The following is a 21,544-nucleotide window of genomic DNA, read 5'->3' on the forward strand; positions in this document are numbered from 1 at the left end:
GATTTTTTTGATTTGCATATCAACAAGGAGTGTCCAGTCCAGAGTAAGATTACATTGTAGGACCAAATGTTGTACTTCCCTCCGGATGCTTTGTTTGGATACTTCATACAAGCAACATATACAGGGTTTGAAATTTCCTTTGCTGCTAAAGTTTGAGAAACTAACTATTCAATGCAACTCCCCCATTGGTATTCAGCACAATTTAGTAATTACTCCCTCCCATATATATTTCAAATATATAATAGGCTGATCTAATGAAACTATTCACTTACATGCGTAGTATGTTTAATCATACCAAATAACTCCTCTACGCCTACCTAAATTAGGGCCTAAAGGTAAAGGAATCCCTGCGGATTTTACTCCGCTAGTTCTTGCCAACTTTAGAGTGTGGCGCTCATCTCCGTTTCAAGGCCATTGAGCCAGTGCTGTCGAAAGACGTTTTCGCAGTCATGTGGCTAGCGTGATGTCACAAAGCACTATTACCTTCCCACTGAAGTGTGCCTATTTATCTACCCGCATTTACATCTTTTCAAACTGCTAGCTGGGCAGGAACTGGGGCAACTAACGGGAGCTCATTCCATCATATGGTGTTCGGGTCTGGAATCTGGGCTGCCAGCTTTCCAGCCAACAAGCCCAGTGTCTTAACCACTGAACCACCAGGGTGCCCCTAAATTACATAATAATAATAATAATAATAATAATAATAATAATAATAATAATAATAATAATAATAATAATAATAATAATAATAATTTGGAAGGGACCTTGGAGGTCATCTAGTCCAACCCCCTGCTCAGGCAGGAAACCCTATACCATTTCAGGCAAATGGCTATCCAGTCTCTTCTTAAAAACCTCCAGTGTTGGAGCATTCACCACTTATGGAGGCAGGTTGTTCCACTGGTTAATTGTTCTAACTGTCAGGAAGTTTCTCCTTATTTCTAGGTTGCTTCTCTCCTTGACTAGTTTCCATCCATTGCTTCTTGTCCTTCTTTCAGGTGCTTTGGACAATAGCTTGACTCCCTCTTCTTTGTGGCAGCCCCTGAGATATTGGAACACTGCTATCATGTCACCCTTCGCTCTTCTCTTCGTTAATCACCTGCAAATCTTGCATTCAGGCCTCTTAACTAGGATTGCAAAAAGAGGGAGACATATATAAGGATAATTAAGGCAGAAGAAGAGACTATGTACACTTCTATCTCCAGAATACCGAAAAGGACGAAATGTTTCACCCCTTGCTTTTATTTGGTGGAGGGAAAAGCAAATTCTCTCTTGGCTCTGGATATGAATTTAATTTCTCAGGGATTTATGACAGGGATTTATATTAATGAAAGTGCAGGTACAAGCTTCGCCAAAAATATTTCACCAAAATATTGTATTTACTCCTTCTATTAAGACCTCTACTCCCTAATGTATTTTGAGCAATGTCTGGTGTAATGAATCAGGTTGTTGATTAGAGGAAACCACACAGGAGGCATTTATCCTCCATTTCACCCCAAAAGAGGTTTCATGAATCATTGGGTAGGAACATATCTTCCTCCTGCGAACAGTGTAATGCAGGTTGGGCTATGGAAACAATCCTTCTCTGCTCTTCTATTTTTGTCCTTCAGTGAGCAGAGTTCAAAGCTGATCTAGAATTATACTGAGAAAACTCTCTCTATGAATAGTTCAAAGCTGAATTGATGCAAAATGAACGGCACCAAAGTCTTCTTTTTCTCACGTTTTAGATTCCTCCCCAGCCTGTTGCCTGAATGTAAATTTTATTATAGTTATACTACCTGGGTAATTAAAGAAATGGAAACGGGCCATCAGTTTCTCTTTTTTCAATTGTTTGGGTCTGGGAATACATTACATTTGTTCCTAGGACTCTATTCCAAATAGTAAGATATTAAATGCATTCTCACATTCATTTGTTCCACAAAAACAAATTTAAACTCTGACATTCAACCTGCATCCTTTTGTTCTGATTTCATCCTATTGTTTTTAATAAGTAGCTTTCAGATATCAAAGTTTCAGATATAGCCCTTAAGTAAATATCAGACTCCTGCAATTCCACAGATGGCATTGCTAGATCTCTACTTTTCTACGTATAATAAATTTTAATAATAAATAAAATACATCATAATTCATGAGCATGGTGACATAGGATGTGTGTGGGCTCAAGTTAAGTGGGAGAGAGAAAGCAAGTTCTCCTCCTCCTATTTTCCCCACAACAACCCTGTGAGGTAGGTTGAATTGAGAGAGAAGGACTGGCCCAACCCACCCAGCCGGCTCTCATGCCTAAGGCAGCCCTAGAATTCACATTCTCCTGATTTCTAGGCCAGCACCTTAGCTGCTACACCAAACTGATTTTCCAATTGTCTGACTCTGATCAGATGGAACAGTAAATTATAGTTTATTGTATCAGGAAAGGGCTCATTTTTGTATACTTTCCCTACAGTCCCTTTGTCTGGTCCGGTTACAAAGATGTTGGAACTTTTCATTTCTACTTTCAGTCAACTACAGCTTAGCATTCCATCTGGTGGCTAATTTTAACAATACATTGTTGAAAGGAGCCAACTTTGTGATTTGCCACTTTGTTCTTTCCCTAGATGGAACGTTTAAAACTTGGCTCAAATTTGTTTACTTCCTGTGACATTAATCTGGTGATGGTTAAAAATCAAAGAAATGCTGGCAATCAACATAAGGACCACATCTTTCCAGCAGAGGCCATTTACATTCTACGCCCCCCCTTTCTTATCGGTACCCTAACTCTTTACATGTGCATCTTTTACACGCAAGAGTGTTATGTGCCTTTAAAAGGTAAAGGTTCCCCCACACACGCGTGCTAGTCGTTTCCAACTCTAGGGGGCGGTGCTCATCTCCATTTCAAAGCCGAACAGCCAGCGCTTGTCCAAGGACTTCTCCGTGGTCATGTGGCCGGCATGACTTAGACACCAAAGGCGCATGGAATGCTGTTACCTTCCCACCGTAGTGGTCCCTATTTTTCTACTTGCATTTTTACGTGCTTTCAAACTGCTAGGTTGGCAGAAGCTGGGACGAGTAACAGGCACTCACTCTGCTATGCGGCACTCGGGATTCGACCCGCCAAACTGCCGACCTTCTGATCGACAAGCTCAGTGTCCTAACACACTGAGCCATTTATTTCTCCCCACATGTGAAAGAACATGCATTTGATTTAGGAAAGGAGGACGCAAATAACAAACTATTATAGAATAAATACTTGTGTCCTATGAAAATTACACCACTTTGATTGTAAAGGAGAGCTCTACTTCAGGCAGTTTGCCTTCAGATGTTGTGGGTGCTTCATCACTAGGGGTTTTTAAGAAATAATAATAATAATAATAATAATAATAATAATAATAATAATAATAATAATAATAATAATAATAATAATAATAATAATAATAATTTTATTTGTATACCGCCCTTCTCCCGAAGGACTCAGGGCAGTGAACAGGGCAATAAATACTAAAATACAAAGATACAAAAATTAAGAAAAGATTAAACATAATGCCCAATACAATAAGATATTGGACAGCTACTTGTCTGAAATGGTATAGGCCAGGGCAGTGCTTTTTTTGTAAAAGAAAAAGGTGCCGGAACTCCGTTCTGAGTGTTCTATGAGAAAAAAAGCCCTGGGCCAGGGTCTCTTGCTGGAGTAGGGGGCTGGACTAGAAGACCTCCAAGGTCCCTTCCAGCTCTATTCTGATTAATTAATTAATTAATAATAGCTTTGACAGGCATTCAAGATTCTGTTACAATAATCCAGCTGCTGTCAATTTGTTTGAACTGTCTCATTTATCAGACCCATGACAGCTGCAATAAAGTGCCTTCCAAGATTCCTAAGTGCGGTAATCTGTTGTTGTTGTTGATTTTTGACATGGTCTACCCCAAAGGGCTAACAACTTATTTGCAGTACAAAACAAATGTCTGAGAAAAGCCTGTCCAATTTGCTTTTTTAAATAAAAGCCATATAATCCAATCAGGTGACTTCCAAATGTATTGGACTATGTACTACTTTCATCACCCCTGGACGTGGTGGCTGAGAATAATAGGAGTTGTAGTTTAACATATCAGAAATAATTTGTCCAGAATTTTGCAGCAAATAATGTCTGAGTACTAATTTCAGTCCTTCTTTTCCTTCCCTATACTTTGGAGAATAGTCTCTACTCAGAGTGTACAATTTTGAAAAGTAAATGTGCACATCTTTGGTTTAAGGCAGAATTGAATGGATGTGTGTCATGTTGTATTGGGTCTCCATCTGAAATGCATTTACAGGCCTTTTTCCTAAGTCACAGAGCCAAAGAAAATGGCATTCCCCATAGGGCACATCTCACTTATGCCTTCTATCTAAATATATTGCCACTTGAATGAAGTGAGTTCTGAATGTGTATTTTTACTCTACAGAGCTTACACAGATGGCAATGGAATTTCATTGCTCTGTTCTGGCCATATAAATGACATTTCTTTAGTTATTAAGCGAGCCTGCTGACAAAATGCAAAATGGAATTGGAACCACTTTGTGCTCGATTCTCCGAAATACAAACTTCGGCAGATCACATCCTTCTAGTTTTGATTCTGTGAAAGCTTATCAAGGCAGCAATTATGGTTGCATGATACTGTAGATTTAAAAGGTCAAATTCAATTAGCGGTCAGCCATCTTATTTCTATTCTCAGTCTAGCCAATCTTTCTGCTCTTCTTTTGATGTATGCTAAAACACCAAAATGAAAATTAGAAGATTGAAAGTAATTTCTTGCATTCTACTGATGAAGTTTAAAATGAAGGAAGGCAGTTTTGGTATTATGAAACAATGTGGTCTGTTTTATATTGTTCTTATATTTCCTATTTCTTTTAAAATCAGCTGGAAATATGTTTCAATCTTTGAAAAACTCAGATTTATGAAGATCTTCATCTTAATGTGACAATAAAGGCTAAACGATAGTTGAGAACAAAATCTGTCAAGTAAAGCTAGGCTACATTGCTCAAGTTCAAATGATAATTTTAAGGAAATAGTTTTTTTTATTAGCATCATAGGCAATTAGAGTTTTATGAAGTAATACACTGAAGTAATATTAAAGTATTCCACCAGATACTGGATCGAGATTTAATCATATTTAGAGATGACCCACTTGTAGAACTTGTAAATCAATATTTTCTTACGTAGTAGTGGATCCATTTTAAATATAATAAAAAGTATATACAATTCAAATATTCCATCAAAAACTGGGCAGAATACTGCTCAATTAGAATAGCATAGAAGTTCCATTAAATAAGTCAATAAATAAATATTATCAAAAACAAATGCAGCATTGTTACTGTATTGATGCTCAGTTAAATTAATATGTGATTTTGTTTGTTTTGTTTTCTACTAATATTTAACAGAGGAGAAAATCACGTTATTCTGACCTCGACTTTGAAGTAAGTGTCCCTATACTACTTAAATTCAAGCCAGTATGTATTTGATTCAAATCATGATGAATAAGAGATATTTGTTTAAATATACTTTAATTCAGCATTTACAAACAATAATCAATGCTTTTAATTATAAGGCAAAACATTATGTTGTGTTCTTTTAAAAAAAAACTGTACTACTGAAATCTATTTCCTAACCTTTCTTCCTTTCATGCTGTGTATTTTTTTCAGATGATGGTCCTTTAAAAAAACACCTTTTGTTTGTTTTTGTTTGTTTTGATATTATATCAACTCTATTTCCTTAGCCCATTTCATATCATTTTATTCCTACACAGATTGCCTCCTTATATATTAATTTGGGATTCCCATCTTTTTTACAAAATTCTTGGGGGAGGGGTTGGACCATGGACTTTTAAATTCATTCACCTATTTAAACACATGAATATAGAGATAATATAATTCCTTTCCTTCCAAGTAATTAAAAGTCAGGTTAATTTAAAAGCAATCACATAAAAGGGTAAAGATCAAGTATCATCATATATTTCCCACTGACCCGTGACAGGTATATAAGGACCCAGAAAGCACCACGTTGCAGAAAGTTGCTATGTATAAGAGAGGCACTTGCTATAAAAGAGGCATGTACACAGAGTAATATTATCTCCAAATATATGTGGGAAGAATACTCTGAAATTGCTCAGATGATATCATTCATGGAATGATTAGTATTGGACCTAAAGTTTTATTAATTAACCAAGTGTCTTCTTTTAAACTTGGGCAGTTGAAGGCAGACTAAATATTCAGTCCTTAAGTTAGGATGGCCTGAATAGTTGCTTTTCTAGTATTTTTAAGCTTTGGAAGTTTTTATTCTCTCAGGTCAATTTCAATTATGTAGCACTATATGTTTTAGCACTATATGTTTCTAAATGCATATGTTTTGTTTTGCTTAGTTTATCAGAATTTCAACTTAACTGACCTAAACATACTTTCTCATTGTGAAAGATTGATGTACCTGATCAGCAAAATGTAACAGATTAGAACCTAACAACTTCATTTTTTAATTAAAAATAATTGCCATTGGTTTCTCTAGATAATAGACTTTAAGATTTAGGACTGAGAAGCATGTGTATTTATTCAGAACAGAGTATTCTTCTTCAGTTCCTCTAAATATATAGAATGTGTGGATTTTTTTTTAATGCCTAACACTTCCTGTTCACACTAACCGGAACAATTATAATTAATTGTGTGAAACTGAAAGCTTGTGTATTCAACATATTCTTAGGACCACTTTATCATCATTTATACTCATTAAGACCAGAAGAATCATTCATATTAATGTGAATAAACAAACTGCAGCACATAATAGAAGATAATACTATGCACAAATATTCCTGCAATTGAGAAAATAACCTAAGTTGAAAATTACCATTTATTTCATAATGAAATGTATTTTTTAAAAAAATCCTTTACTAAAAACATAAGGTATTTTAATAATTGCATTAGTAAAACCTGCAAGAAAAGTAAGTTAAGGGAAGACATTTCATGAGGGTGATTTTTAAAAAAATGCACTGTAAATCTATCAAACATTTTAACTAGCTTGTATCACCTTTCTATCTTCTGGCATGCAAAACCATGGAGCAGATGGGAAATGTTTAATTAATTAATTAATTAATTTTTAGATTTTACTTTTTATCCCACCTTCATTATTTTTATAAGTAACCAGAGGCAGGAATATCTAATATTCCTTCCTCCTCCTGTTTTCCCCACTACAATCCTATGAGGTGAGGTAGGCTGAGAGAGAGAGTGACTGGGCCAAAGTCACCCAGCTATTTTTCATGCCTAAGGCAGGACTAGAACTCACAGTGTCCTGGTTTCTACCCTGGTACCTTAATCACTAGACCAGAGGTGTCAAACTGCCGGTCTGCGGGCCAGACGCATCACGTGGAAGTCACGTCCACCCCATTGCCGGCAATGGCACAACCATCCCGATACGTTGCACGATGTCATGTGACATCGCGAGTTTGGCATGTCTGTACTAGACCAAACTGGATCTGATGTCTTAACCACTAGACCAAAATATTTATAGCCTTCCAAGCAATCTGTCCTCCTACAGGATTCTGCTCAGACCAATTCTAGAAGCAGAAATAAATAGATGAACCCTCTCTCTAGTAATTTGTTGTTGTTTAGTTGCTAAGTCATGTCCAACTTTTTGCGACCTTATGGACTACAGTATGCCAGACACACACACACCCATCCACCACTGTCTCCCAGAAGTTTGCCCAAACTCATGTTCACTGTGTTGATGGCATTTATCTAACCATCTCATCCTCTGCCATCCCCTTCTTCTCCTTTTGCCTTCAGTCTTTCCCAACATCAGATTCTTTTCCAGTGAGTCCTCTCTTCTCATTAGGTGGCCAAAGTATTTGAGCCTCAGCTTCAGTATCTGTCCTTCCAAAGGATAGTCAGGGTTGATTTCCTTTAGGAAAGACTGGCTTGATCTCCTTTGCAGCCCAAAGGACTCGCAAGAGTCTTCTCCAACACCACAACTTGAAAGCATCCATTCTTTGGTGTTTAGCCTTCCTTATGGTCCAATTCTCACAGCCATACATTACAACTAGGAAAATGATTAGAGTCACTTTATTGAAATGGGCAGCATATAAATTTAATAAATAAATAGAAATAAATAAATTACTCCATTCTTCTAAAGGTTCTTGAGGAAATCGAGACTGTGAGGATTGCCTCCTGGCCTTTACCTCAGAAGAAACTGAAATATTTTGAGACTGCTTTTAAAAGAGTAGTCTTCCCAGGGGGATATTCATAACATACGGTAATTTGGAAACACTAGTTCAGTGAAAACCATTCTGGTGATATAAGTGGAGAAGGAAAGCTGGGAAATAAAAGGGTTACTGCACCTGCTGACCCCATTTTCTGATTTCTAGTACTGATATGTGCTTGCACATGATAATCACCCTCTCCCCTTCTTCCCACTTGTACTTCAATACCCATGCAAGCACTCTTCTTTTTCTAAACAAAGGGAAGGGGAAAATTTTTTATTTGGAAGATTTAAAAATTACAAAGCCATTTTTACACATATTTTGCCTGTGCCCAAAGGAAAAAAAATAGACTAGAAGGGATCCACTTAACAATCATGACAAAATGGTATACTCAATAGAAAGACAATGAAACATTAAGTAGCAAATCAAGTGCCAAAAAGCAATTATAACTTCTGCTTTTTTTCCCCTGAGTGTATCAGAAGAAACTACACAATCACAATACCAAGTAGATTCTGTGAGTCAGAAAAGGTCAAATATTCTGCGCGGTTCTCTTTCTTAGCATTTTTTCTCTATGGCAACTGATCTGAAGACAATTCTTCTTACCACGAAGAGAGCAGACTTCACCACTACTCCTGTGAACGTGTATAAACATTCTGTTCACCTTTATCCTTCACCCATGTTCGACTTGTCAGCCAAAGTGTGGATACTTCACCAGATTTTACCCATTGCTGCTGCTGTAAAATTTGGTATTTAAATATAGAGCATACGTATATCACACATATTTTACATGCAGTATCTGTCATATTCCCACATCTGTCGTGTGCTCAGCATGGAGGGAGATATCTCTATGGGGTACAAGAAGAGCACAGAGCCAATTGGTCAAATAACCATATTTGTCAAACAAGAAACTCCCTGTATATTATTTTGTAATTTGGAAAAGAGGGAGATGCCTTCTCTGTCTCAGCATATGCCCTTTGGCATACCATTTACCCTGAAATACATGTGGTCACGTTGAAAAGAGCCTTAAAATGTAGCCCTTTCCAAAGACCTTGGGTTAGAATGTGTGGCACACTGGGGAGGTTTGGTTATGTTATTAAAAGCATATTTCTGTATGTTTGTGTGTGCACATATACATACACACACATACGTAGAGTATATGGTATGAATATGTATGCATATGTGTGTGTTCATCTTATGTTGAACTCTGGGAGGCTCTCAATCATTTCTTTTACTAAATTTATATGCGGCTCAGTTTATTTTGTATCAATTAACAAAATGGAAAGTAAATGAACAGAAGAGAAATCCAAATCAAATCAATATTTGGTGTGACCACCTTTTGCCTTCAAAACAGCATTAATCCTGACACTTGCACTAGGTCAGGGATTTTGTAGGATTAGAGTCCAGTGTATGATTAACTAATTATACCAGGCAGGTGCTCACGGTCATCCATTTCATATCTAGGTTGAAACACAGTCATTAACTGAATCAGAAACATCTGTGTAGTAGGCTTAAAACTGGGTGAACAGCCAAACTCTGCTACTAAGGTGAGGTTTCATGTCACAGGTCATACACCATGGCAAAACTGAGCACAGGAATAAGACAAAAAGTAGTTATACTGCACCAGCAAGGTCTCTCCAAGCCAAAAATTTCAAAGCAGACTAAGGTTTCAAGATGTGGTGTTCAAGCACAACGAAATGGGCAAGATTGAGGACTGCAGACACAGTGGTCGGCTAAGGAAACTGTACAGAGAAGCCTGGCCAGGCGTGGTCTTTATGGAAGAATTGAGGTCAAAAAACCATACCTCCAAAATGGAAATAAGACTAAGCGACTCAACTATGCATGAAAACATAGGAACTCGGCTGCAGGAAAATGGCAGCAGGTGCTCTGGACTGAAGAGTCAAAATCTGAAATATTTGGCTATAGCAGGAGGCAGTTTGCTCAGCAAAGGGCTAGAGAGCAATACATGAGTGTCTACAGGCAACAGTGAAGCATGGTGGAGTTTGGGGCTGCATTTCTGCAAATGGAGATTTGGCTGGGATCAATAGTGTCCTCGATGCTGAGAAACGGAAGCAGATACTTAACCCTTATGCCATACCACCAGGGAGGCATGTGATTTCTGAAGCAGGATAATGGCCCCAAACATACAACCAGTGTCATTAGGAAGTAACTTCAGCATAAAGAAGAACAAGGAGTTCTTGAAGTGATAGTTGGGCCCCCACAGAGCCCTGATCTCCATATCATTGAGTCTGTTTGGGATTACATGAAGAGACAGAAAGATTTGAGGCAGCTACATTCACAGAACATCTGTGGTTAGTTCTCCAAGATGTTCTGAACAACCTTGAAGGGATCTTGCCATATTCCTTCAAAAACTGTGTGCAAGTGTACCTAGAAGACTTGGTGCTATTTTGAAGGCAAAGGATGGTCACACCAAATATTGATTTGATTTGGATTTCTCTTCTGTTCACTTATTTTCCACTTGGTTAATTGATAAAATAAACTATTATGACTTCTATTTCTGAAAGCATTCTTAATTTACTGCATTTTTGCACAACTGCCTAACACTTTTGCACAGTTCTTACATACTAGAGATTAGGCAACTCAAGAGCAAAACAGGACCTGAGGTATTTCTTGAAACTTTAGAGCAGGGGTGTTAAACTGCCGCCCCACGGGCCGGATGCATCACGCAGAAGCTGCACCCACCCCATTGCCGGTAATGACAAAACTGTCCCGATACATTGTGCAACATCACATGATGTTGTGAGTTTGACATGTCTGCTTTAGAGCTAACACTAACTACAATTAGTAACAAATGAGGACTCAGCTTCTCACCATTTTGAAGTGGAAATACTCAGAGATAGTGGTGCAATCTTAAAATATATTTAAAGCAATTAAAAAATTTCCAATTCCCTTCAAAATCTGGAAAACACAAGCTATTCATTTATTTAAACCCATGTGTTAACCATGGTTTACTATATTGAATGTCGCCATAATACTTTTGATTTCTGCCAAATATATCGTCCACTTACCAACTCTATTAGCTTCCTTCAAAATCAATAATAATAAAAAATTATGAAATGCAATTGTTTAAGTGGCTAATCAATTGTTTTTGAGTAAAATTAAGTGTAGACATAAACTTGTCTTAGAGATACAGTGGTAAGAACTGAATATTCAGTAGTAAATTGGTTCCCAATCACAAATTTGTAAGCTCAGCTGGACAAATATCCCTTTTCAGACATCTCTGTTAAAGGCAGCCAGGCATGCAGAGATCTTGAGGATGGGGGCTCCTACTATACTATATAGTATAGTATAGTATAGTATAGTATAGTATAGTATAGTATAGTATAGTATAGTATAGTATACTATACTATACTATACTATACTATACTATACTATACTATACTATACTATACTATACTATTCTGTCTATATTAATTCAGAATTTTTTCCCTTGTGGCTCTCTTTTAAATAGATCCAAAGCTTATAAGGATCACCACATAAGCCAGAGGTTGTTAACATGATGCCTTCCAGCACCACTGCACTCATGCTGCCCTCAGTGATGTCCATTGTATCCCAAATTAAAGTTTAATTCTAAAAAAGTGACTGTTGTCATATGAAATCATCACATCTTGTGTGACTTTATGCTTGAAGCCACCTTACAAGTCATAATTCTAATCCTCCTTATAGCTGCTGTGACATTTTTAGTCTAAGAAGTAGGTATAAAATGGCAAAAGGTGCTCCACATTTTACTGTCCTTGTTTATGCTCCTTTGCTAAGTTTCTTTCAGAGCTATTTCTTACCATGAGGCTTATTTAGCAGACAATCATTTTAAATGAGCAATTGGGTTTTTTTTTAAAAAAACACATATACATATGTCTTCATGCATATCTGTAGAGTTGAGTATGCTCCTGAGAAGTTTTAAAATTGCTATTTTTTACAAATCTCCAGAAGGTCATTTGGGTGAGATGTCCATAAATTTAGGTCAGCTTTCTCCACTGCATATTCTGCTCTCCAAGAAGCACCTTACAATCCTACTGAGGTTAACTGGTTTATAAACTTCATGCTCATATCATAAAATGTGACACTTCCTTCAGCGTGAAAAACTAAGACTATAAGGCTGAAACCTATTCTTCTGATAACCCCCCTTCTCTGCTATTTGAATCCGAAATATTACTAATAATTTAATTATGATCTTACTAAAAAGGAGATAGGTAGCCATATGCTACACAGGCATTATAACTGTGCATCCCACTTCTAAGTAATGAGAATTTTTGTGGGGTGCCAGTGATTAAGGAGAAAGAGGTGATTGGGGAATAATCCCATTTCTGTTCTGCCTGTCCCTAAAGAGTGAGCCCAAAATGAAGATTTCCCAGCATTAACATGTTCTGCTCCCCGTCTCTTTCGAAGCAGCACCTCTAATGCTCTGTAGGAGTCCCAGGAGAGACTGCCTTCTTGCTTTGTTTCTAGGGCCAGGAGTGGGAGGACTCCCTTCTTAGGCTGAGTAGTTTCCCCGTGTCATTTCCATGGCATTAGAATTGTGATAGCAGAAGGAGAGTTCACTCGTTGTTAGCTAAAAATCTCCCCGTTCAATACACAGGTAGTCCTTGACTTACAACCACAACTCAGCCCAAAATTTCCATTGGGCAAGCCAGTTGTTAAGTGAGTTTTGCCCCATTTTATGACCTTTCTTTCCACAGTTGTTAAGTGAATCGCTGCAATTGTTAAGTTAGTAGCCCAGTTGTTAAGCGAATCTGGCTTCCCCCATTGACTTTGCTTGTCCAAAGGGAATCACCTGACCCCAGGACCACACAACCATCATAAATATGAGTAAGTTGCCAAGCATCTGAATTTTGATCAGGTGACCATGGGGATGCTGCAGTGGTCGTAAGTGTGGGAAATGGCCACAGGTCACTTTGAATGGTCACTAAATGAACTGTTGTAAGTCGAGGACAACCCGTAATCCTTCTTGTCACCGGTCTCAAAATAGTGGCTGCCTTTCCTGTTCCACAAAACTTCAGATGGATATTTTGTTGATCAGAAACATATATAACCATTGGATCTTCCAGGTTCACGGTATGGACCTTCTCCCAGAAAAAGCTCATTTCTTTAAAACTAATTTTAACTGTCAAACAAAGAAGATCATTCTTAGTGGTACTTCTCTTCTTATGATGATGCATCTTCAGAAGCACAGAATAAACCAGCATTGTTTCGGAGCAATTCCAGAAAGGGCAGGGGAGAAACAGCCCTCCAATTCCAACAGTACACAATACAGATCAAATATGACATGGCCTGTTTCGTGTCCACGTCTTGTATCTCAAGCAAGAGACAGCCCAGCTAAATTCAATTTGCTTTATTGTGTTGGAGGAAATAATGGTTGTTTGAAAAATATGCTCATTATAAATATTAAGCAATTATATTCCATTTTTGCAGAAGGTCATGCATACGAGGAAGAGACACATGGAACTGTTTCAAGAATTAAATCAGAAATTTCAGACACTAGACAGATTTAGAGATGTACCAAAATCAGGAAGTATGGTAAGTATGGAATGTATAAATTAAACCTCCACTTATGCAAGAATGCCCTATTTTTTAGAACTGTTGCGGTGGTGGGGATGGTAGAAACCATAAATTTAAGATAATATATTCAAAAAAGTTTATATTACTTAATGTAAGTTAATAAAAATATCCAAGAACTAGAATATTATTCATAAAGCTCAGCTGCTAGTGATAAGGGCAGATTTAGAAAACATTGTTCAAATCTATTGCTTATCGAATGCTCCTATAAATACCCTTATAAAGGGAAATATCCCAACTGATCACCTTCCACAGTTGTTGTAATATTTATAATGCTTGTATAATACTATGAATATTAGATTATAATTGTTCTAATGTTCATAGTTGTTATGCTTTTGTGACATCTAGCATTAATTATGACATCTAGTATTATGAACATTATATACCGTATATATATATATATATATATATATATATATATATATATATATATATATATATATATATATATATATTTGTTTTCGTAGATTCTCGCGGGTGTCTGTATGTGTAAATCTAGAGTCTCGGGTTTCTTCCCGTGTTCCTTTCATCTTCAGAAAGTTGTGGCGACGTTTCGACGAAATCCCATCCGTCATCATCAGGCCGGAGTGGTCCACGCATTGCTCCTGGAAGCAGCAGGAGGAACACTCCGGCCTGATGATGACGGATGGGATTTCGTCAAAACGTCGCCACAACTTTCTGAAGATGAAAGGAACGCGGGAAGAAACCCGAGACTCTAGATTTATATATATATATATATATATATATATATATATATATATATATATATATATATATATATATATATATATACATATATATACTCTGTGTGTGTGTGTATGTATGTATGTATATATATATATACATACATATATACATACATACATACATACATACTGATGAAAACAAATAAGTTTGAAATGCATATCAGTCTCCCTTTAATTCTTTGTTAGCAATCTAAAAAAAATTACACAAATATAAGCTGTCACTGTTGTGACTACTGCCTGTCGATGGCCTTTGGTTAGGCTGAAACAGGAAATAAAGATTTGTCCCGTGTGTGTGTGTGTGTGTGTGTGTGTGTGTGTGTGTGTATATATATATATATATATATATATATATATATATATATATATATATATATATATATATATATATATATATATATATATATATATATATATATACACATACATACATACATACATACATACATACATACATACATACATATTATGGTGATTGAAAACTATTCAGAAATTTTAGATAGCTTAAAATTTAACTCTGAAATTGTTGCTTAAAAATATCATCTACCTCTACCAACTGTAAACATATTTTACTTTTGTCAATTTCCAAGCAGAACTCAAAGAATTGGTAGTTACCTCCATATACCATAATTATTTGAAATAGAAGAGTTATTCCATTAAGAAGCAACCATCCTTTGCATTATAACCTTTAGAAACTTTCTTAGTGTCCCCTGCTTTAGAGATAAATTGATAGAATCTCCTCAGCAGTGATATTCTAAATTCTTTTGAATGGCAAATAGTATCATGGCAAGAACGTTATTCTCAATCATTCAGATTTTTAAAAACCCTTATTCGCCTTTTAGTGACGTGTTGCTTTTTGCCATTTAATGTGACATAGATGAAGAGATTATGCGTGTGTGTGTGAGAGAGATAGAGAAAGAGAGAGAGAGAGAGATTGCAGGTTATGGTATAGTGCAGGGGTAGGCAACCTTGGCTCTTTTATGACTCGTGGACTTCATCTGCTGGCTTAGCTGACTCAGGAATTCTGGGAGTTGAAGTCCACGAGTCATAAAAGAGCTAAGGTTGCCTGCCCCTCGTTTTAATATAAACAATGCTGCACTTCAATGGCCTAGACATTGGCATTTGAACATAGATCTTTTTAACATTTATATTTTATTGTGTTTTCTAATCTAGGTGAAATGTTTACACACACACACACACACACACACACACACAGAGTCCATGTATGAGATATGCCATACACTAAATAAATAAATAAATAAATATGCATAAGGCCCTGGAAGCAACACAAGGCGTGGCTAAAAACTCTGGTTTACTGGGGCTACTCCTCCAGATCAGATCAAGATTGGGGAGAACAGTTGATGGATGTTTTGCCCAGCAGCAGGGAGACCCAGTTAGCACCTTAACTACTTCCACAATCATTTACTGGGACAACACCAGTCACAAGCTTCACTAATGAGGCAGGCCTAATATCAACTATAGGGGCAGAGCGAATTTATGTGAATACAGTTTGTGCCATCTGGAAGACAGCAGATGAAATTGATTCTTTGTAGATGCTCTAGGGATCTGTCCCTCTTAATTTAGCAAATTCAAGTATAAAGACAGCCTAAAACTTGAGCAATTGAATGCAAAAAATACCAACAATATAAGTGATTGTGATTAAATAACATGGACGGGTATTGTTGTTTAGATAATATTAGCAAAAACAATTGAACTTTTTCTACAATTTTCACTCGTAAAGAGATTCAGTTACATCATAATGTACAAATGAAATAAATAAATTTTAAATAAACCTGCATTTCTGTCTTATGTACAAAATGCTGCAAATTTAAGAGCAGCTAGGGTGATAGGTGCCTTCAGCACCATGTTAAAATGAAACTGCAGTGGATTAATATTAAGCTTCTCTTAAAAGATTGTTAGCAAATGATTCATTAGCTTTTGTGTAAATTAGAAACAGATTCCACATTAATAGAAAATTCTGAGGATTAGGTAGGCCCATTTCTGCTTTTATCTGATGTAAGACCTTCTCCACATTAAGAGCAATCCTGCTTTGCATCACTGTTCCTTCATTAAAGAAGGTTATCAATCTTTTCTTCTGTCAGGCAGTTTATCTAGTAATACACAGTGTGAGCACATAAAAAGCTGAACAGAAAACAATTAGAATATTTTTTTTTATTTCATGACTAGTTCTTTAATTTTTAATTAAGCTGACTTTGTAATAATGCCGCTTGGGGTGTGTGTGAAAGCCCTAATAAGCAGGCATATACATAGAATGAAGGCTACTGCTAAGCTTGTAAGCCGCCCTGAGTCTTCGGAGAAGGGCGGGATATAAATGGAATTAAAATAAAATAAAATAAAATAAAATAAATAAATTTCATGACTAACTCTCTCTATATATGTATGTATGTATGTATGTATCTATGTATCTATGTATCTATGTATCTATGTATCTATGTATGTATACTTACCAGTTTTGAAGGTAAATTATGGGGGCAAACTCATTTCTCCTGTAGAATTTTTTAAAGGATTACTCATCAGCTTGATCTTCCTGCTTCTATATTAAGCCAATTCAGGCAGTGAGAAGCAGCATAAATCAAGCAGGAGCCAATAAACTTCAGAAAGAATTTTATAACTATAGAGCATCCAGCAAGAATATCTAACATCATCATGCATCCTAGCTACACTTGTACAATGAACAAAGCAGGCATTTTTGCTTCATGTCAGAAATTGTAAAGGAAAATAGGAATCTCCAAGATCTGCAAGACTATGGTGACTGAGGGGTTTATATGTTTAAAAAAAATGATTAAATTAAATTGTGTTGCAACATTGTTTTAGTCAAACTGGGTGGTAATCTTATCTGTATTGGAACCGTAGTGCATGCAATAGGGATCTTTGTTCCCTTACCATTCCCTGCCACTGGTGTCCTGTTTGGAAAAATGTCCTTTTCTATATGTGGATAAAAGATGTGAAAGAAGTGTTCCATTGGCACCAAAAGATTAAAACAAAATAAAATTCCCTGGTGCAAAAGGAGCAGGAAAATTTAAGCATCTCTCTCTTCTTATATATGTGTTCCCAAACGTATGTATGTTGGGATTTTCTTAACTTTGTGCAAAGTGATAAAAATATAGATATCATTTGCATCCCTTAAGCTTAAGGTCCAAAGCCAGTTCTTCGCATATAACCCTCCATAGAAGGGAAGCTATGCTGGGGTTTGTTTTTTTTCCTGTAGGGCTTTCCACACCATTATCAGTGGTAATTTAAAACAGCACATGAAATCTGTAACTTCATAACATTTGGTTGGAAGTGTTCCATCACTTCTTGTCTTTTATGACTGCCTTCTCTTCCAAGAACTGTCAACTGAACATATAGCTGCCAGGGATGGTCAGTGAAGCCTTAATTTGCTCAGTTTTAACCTCAGTGCTGGGAATTTGTTGGCAAAACGTCCAGTGTATCAGTGACTCTCCTTGGAAAGGAATGAGAGAATGGACACTGAATACAGGCCAGGCTGACACCCTTCAATGATGGTATCTTTTCTTATGCCAAGCAGAGATAAATCAGCTTATCTTCTGATGACTGGTTTTCCCATGTGATTTCTTGAATAAGCTAAAACACAAAAGGAGATTTTCTTTCTTTTTTTTAATCTCTCTCTCTCTCTCTCTCTCTCTCTCTCTCTCCCTTTCTTTTTGTTGCCCCCCTAAATCTCCCAATTTTCACAGGAAAATCCAGCGGGAAACAGCAAGAGTCCCTGGGACAGTTTCAAATCCCCAAGCGATTACCAACATTACACCACCATCAACGTATTAGATTCAGAGGCAAAAGATGCTTTAGAACTAAGACCAGCAGAATGGGAAAAATGTCTAAACTTGCCTTTAGATGTACAAGAAGGTGATTTTCAAACCGAGGTTTAATGAAAGGTGAAATAAACTGAGGCGCAAAGCTTACCCCTAGAACCATTTTGTTTGCACTGACGCTCCAGAGACGTCGGGAAGCCTGACCCAGCCTGTTTGGACACCGTGGCTAAGGCATATCAGCACCTTCCTGGGCTAGAAGTCAGTGGTTTTTCTTTTCACACAATCGGATTTCCACTAGCCAACTTAGTGGAGGCCCCAGGTGTACAATTCTTACCATCGTGTCTTGTAAGTACCCGTGGAATGGATTTGTAAGGTCAATCTTTATAGATAAACCTCAAACAACGGTTCATGTTGTAACAGCTTCATGTGGTTTAGTTTTCAAAAAACTTCACCGTGAAGCACAATGTATATATTTATGCAGTTTTTAAAGTTTATAACAGTCTGTTTGGCCATTACTACACTTTTTACTTTATAATATAAAAAAAAGAAGAGGAGGTGGAGGAAGAAGCAGAAGAAGCAGAACAAGAACAAGAAGCAGAAGAAGCAAAGTTTTGTTGTCATTAAATGAATGTCTGTTGAGCTACATTCTTCATTGCTTTAAATGCAATAAAGTAATAATCTCACTTTTATATGAATAATATATTTCACATCTTTATTATTGCAGTTTTCTCTGGGAAGCTCGGAGTAGCTTTTCCTGCTGCAGCTGTGTATAAAATATTTAAAATGTTGTATGGTGTAAATAAACTTTTGTCTACATATCAGTATTTTCAGTGCATTTTATTTTGGATTTGTTGATCTGAAATTTGCATATTTATAATGTTTTTTTAACAACACTGAAGCCGAAAAATGTACTCAGAATGTTAATAGTGTACTGTTATTACTCCTTTGGGACTAATGATTTCTCAAATGTAATAATAGGTTTGCAGAGCTGTTCTTTTTTTCCTAATCTATGAAGGCAACATACAGTGTAAATTGGATTTGTCAGAGCATTGCTACATTCATTCTAGTCTATGTAAATTGTAGTCCTTTTCCATCTTGCCACAGGAGGAAAATTTCTAGACAAACACTGTGCAAGTTTCAGAACACAGAGCCTGAGAAAAATGTTTTTTTTTAATTTACTGCCATCTTACTATAATGATATTTTATGATACTTTCTCCTTTTTTCTGTAGCCAACAAAGATGTATTATCTCGTTCAGGACTGGGGTACGTAGCATGATGCTTCTGCTAGAAAAAGAATGGCTAGGGACTATAGCAATCCACGTGTGATTGACAACTATCTAAATACAGTAGGTAACAGGGTGGGGCTCCTGATGTTCTTAACAACAGCTCCTAGAAGCCTTAACCCAGTGAGTATTGATGAGGAATTATGGGAACTGGAGTCCAAGAACATCTGAAGGACCAGCCATTGTCTATCTTCTAAGATAGTAGCAAATCACCTCTTAACCTCAAACAGAGTGAAGATATTTTTACCCAATCTTTTGTATGCTGAATTAAATTTTATAATATGTAAAGAAGGCAGTATTGAATAAATATATGAAATCCAACTGGGCCTGCGTGGTACAATAAAGATATTTGAAAATGCAAATGTTAGTTAAATGCAGAATTTTCCACCTAGTTGTATCATTTAAGTATTTGTCCTTGTGATGGTTGCCGACACACTTTTAAAGCATCCCTGGATTGGAAAAAAAAATCTATTTATTTACCTAATGACAGAGAAAGGTTAGATTTTTTCTCTCATGACTGCTTTGACTTTGAGAACTGTAATCAAAGCTTTTCAAGTTCTGGGACTGACTCTTATAATTTTATTTATTTGTTCATTTAAGAAAATTTATATGATCACCCAACTCACTTTCAGTGACTACTTGAGCATTATGAGAGTCCAAGCAAAACTTGATGCAACAGATACTTTTGTGTAAAAAAACAGTAGTGAAGCTGGATACAGGCAGCAGGGCATGGAATAATCTTTGTCCTTGTCCCTCAGAATTAGCCATCTTGAGCCTATTGCAAGAAGTTTCCTCCCTTTGTGGCAGGGAGCTCATTCCTCATTCGGCTATGGTGAACAAGGTCTCAACCCCTTCTCTTCCACTCTGGTACAACTAAAGCTGAACTCCTCATATACCCAGCTTGGTTACTGAGTGTCAAAACAACATATATACCAAGGTTTCCAATTGTATGACTTTGAATTAATCTAGTATGAGGTCCTCCAAATATGGATTGGTATGCAATCACTATTATGTCTCTTAGACGAAACACTACAGTATGATTCTGCTAAAGGAAGATGATATTGCTCAGCCATATTGAATAAAAACAGAAGTCCTTTATTCACTCTGTTCTGCTATTTAAAGGCAATTTCTAATAACTCAAAATGTGATTCTATGCATTATAACCAACTAGTTATGATAGCTGCTCTTTCTGGTTTAGACCTTTAACTGCTGCATCAACCATGTGGCCAGAGCCATGTGTGGATGAACAGTAGCTGATGGGACAATCACACTGGTGGGATTCAGCCAGTTCGCACCAGTTCGGCAGAACCAGGAACTAAGTCTTTGTTGCCCAGGCCCAGAATGGACTTCCAAAAGCGGCATCCACACAGAGAACCGGTTGTTCACATATTTGAATCCCACCACTGGACAATCACCAAGACAGTGTCTGTATCATTGTGCCAATAACTTTTTAGAACATGTAATGCAGTAGCAGTCATCATATATACTGTAGAGCACACTATTGCTTTCATTCAGAACCTGTTGCAAGTTTTTGGTATCCGTGAATTTTACTGCATTACATTGATGTAACTAATGACATTTTCAAAAAGTGGGTGTTTCCACCAACACTACAGGGCTATGAAGTTGAGCCAGCCTGACATTATCCCACCAGGTTTTTATCCATTCCACCTCCAAAGCTTGTGCTGTTCCACATCTGCTATCAATTCTCCTTTGGCAAATATATGGCATTGCAACTTCTTCATTGTAAGGTTGGATTTTGGCAGCTTCCAGGGATAAACAACCCACCAAAGCTTTGTGCAGTAATTCCTGCCTTGAGAACAAATCAAGCGCTACCCTTTTTTTCAACAACATTTGTTGGGCTACCTTTCTCCTTGAAGAATAATTAAAATATATGAATGCACTTATAATATAGTCAATATGTATTAATTTTTTAAAAGCATGTCATAAATTATAAAACGGCCAACTATTTGT

General features: G+C 36.8%; 1 protein-coding gene across 1 annotated transcript in view; it reads left to right on the top strand.

Annotated features, from left to right (window-relative positions):
• ADGRB3 (adhesion G protein-coupled receptor B3) overlaps positions 1–18,406 on the top strand; it is a gene marked incomplete at both ends in the record, with an annotated part of 540,315 nt that extends 521,909 nt beyond the window's left edge. Inside the window, 3 exons of the mRNA XM_083351264.1 lie at positions 5,384–5,419; positions 13,612–13,716; positions 18,215–18,406. Of these exons, the coding sequence (XP_083207390.1) occupies positions 5,384–5,419; positions 13,612–13,716; positions 18,215–18,406 (333 nt within the window). The remainder of the gene's footprint in view (positions 1–5,383; positions 5,420–13,611; positions 13,717–18,214) is intronic.
• Between the last annotated feature and the right edge of the window lie 3,138 nt (positions 18,407–21,544).

This window comes from Vipera ursinii (assembly GCF_947247035.1).
Source record: "Vipera ursinii genome assembly, chromosome: 1".
NCBI classification, from domain to species: Eukaryota; Metazoa; Chordata; class Lepidosauria; order Squamata; family Viperidae; genus Vipera; species Vipera ursinii.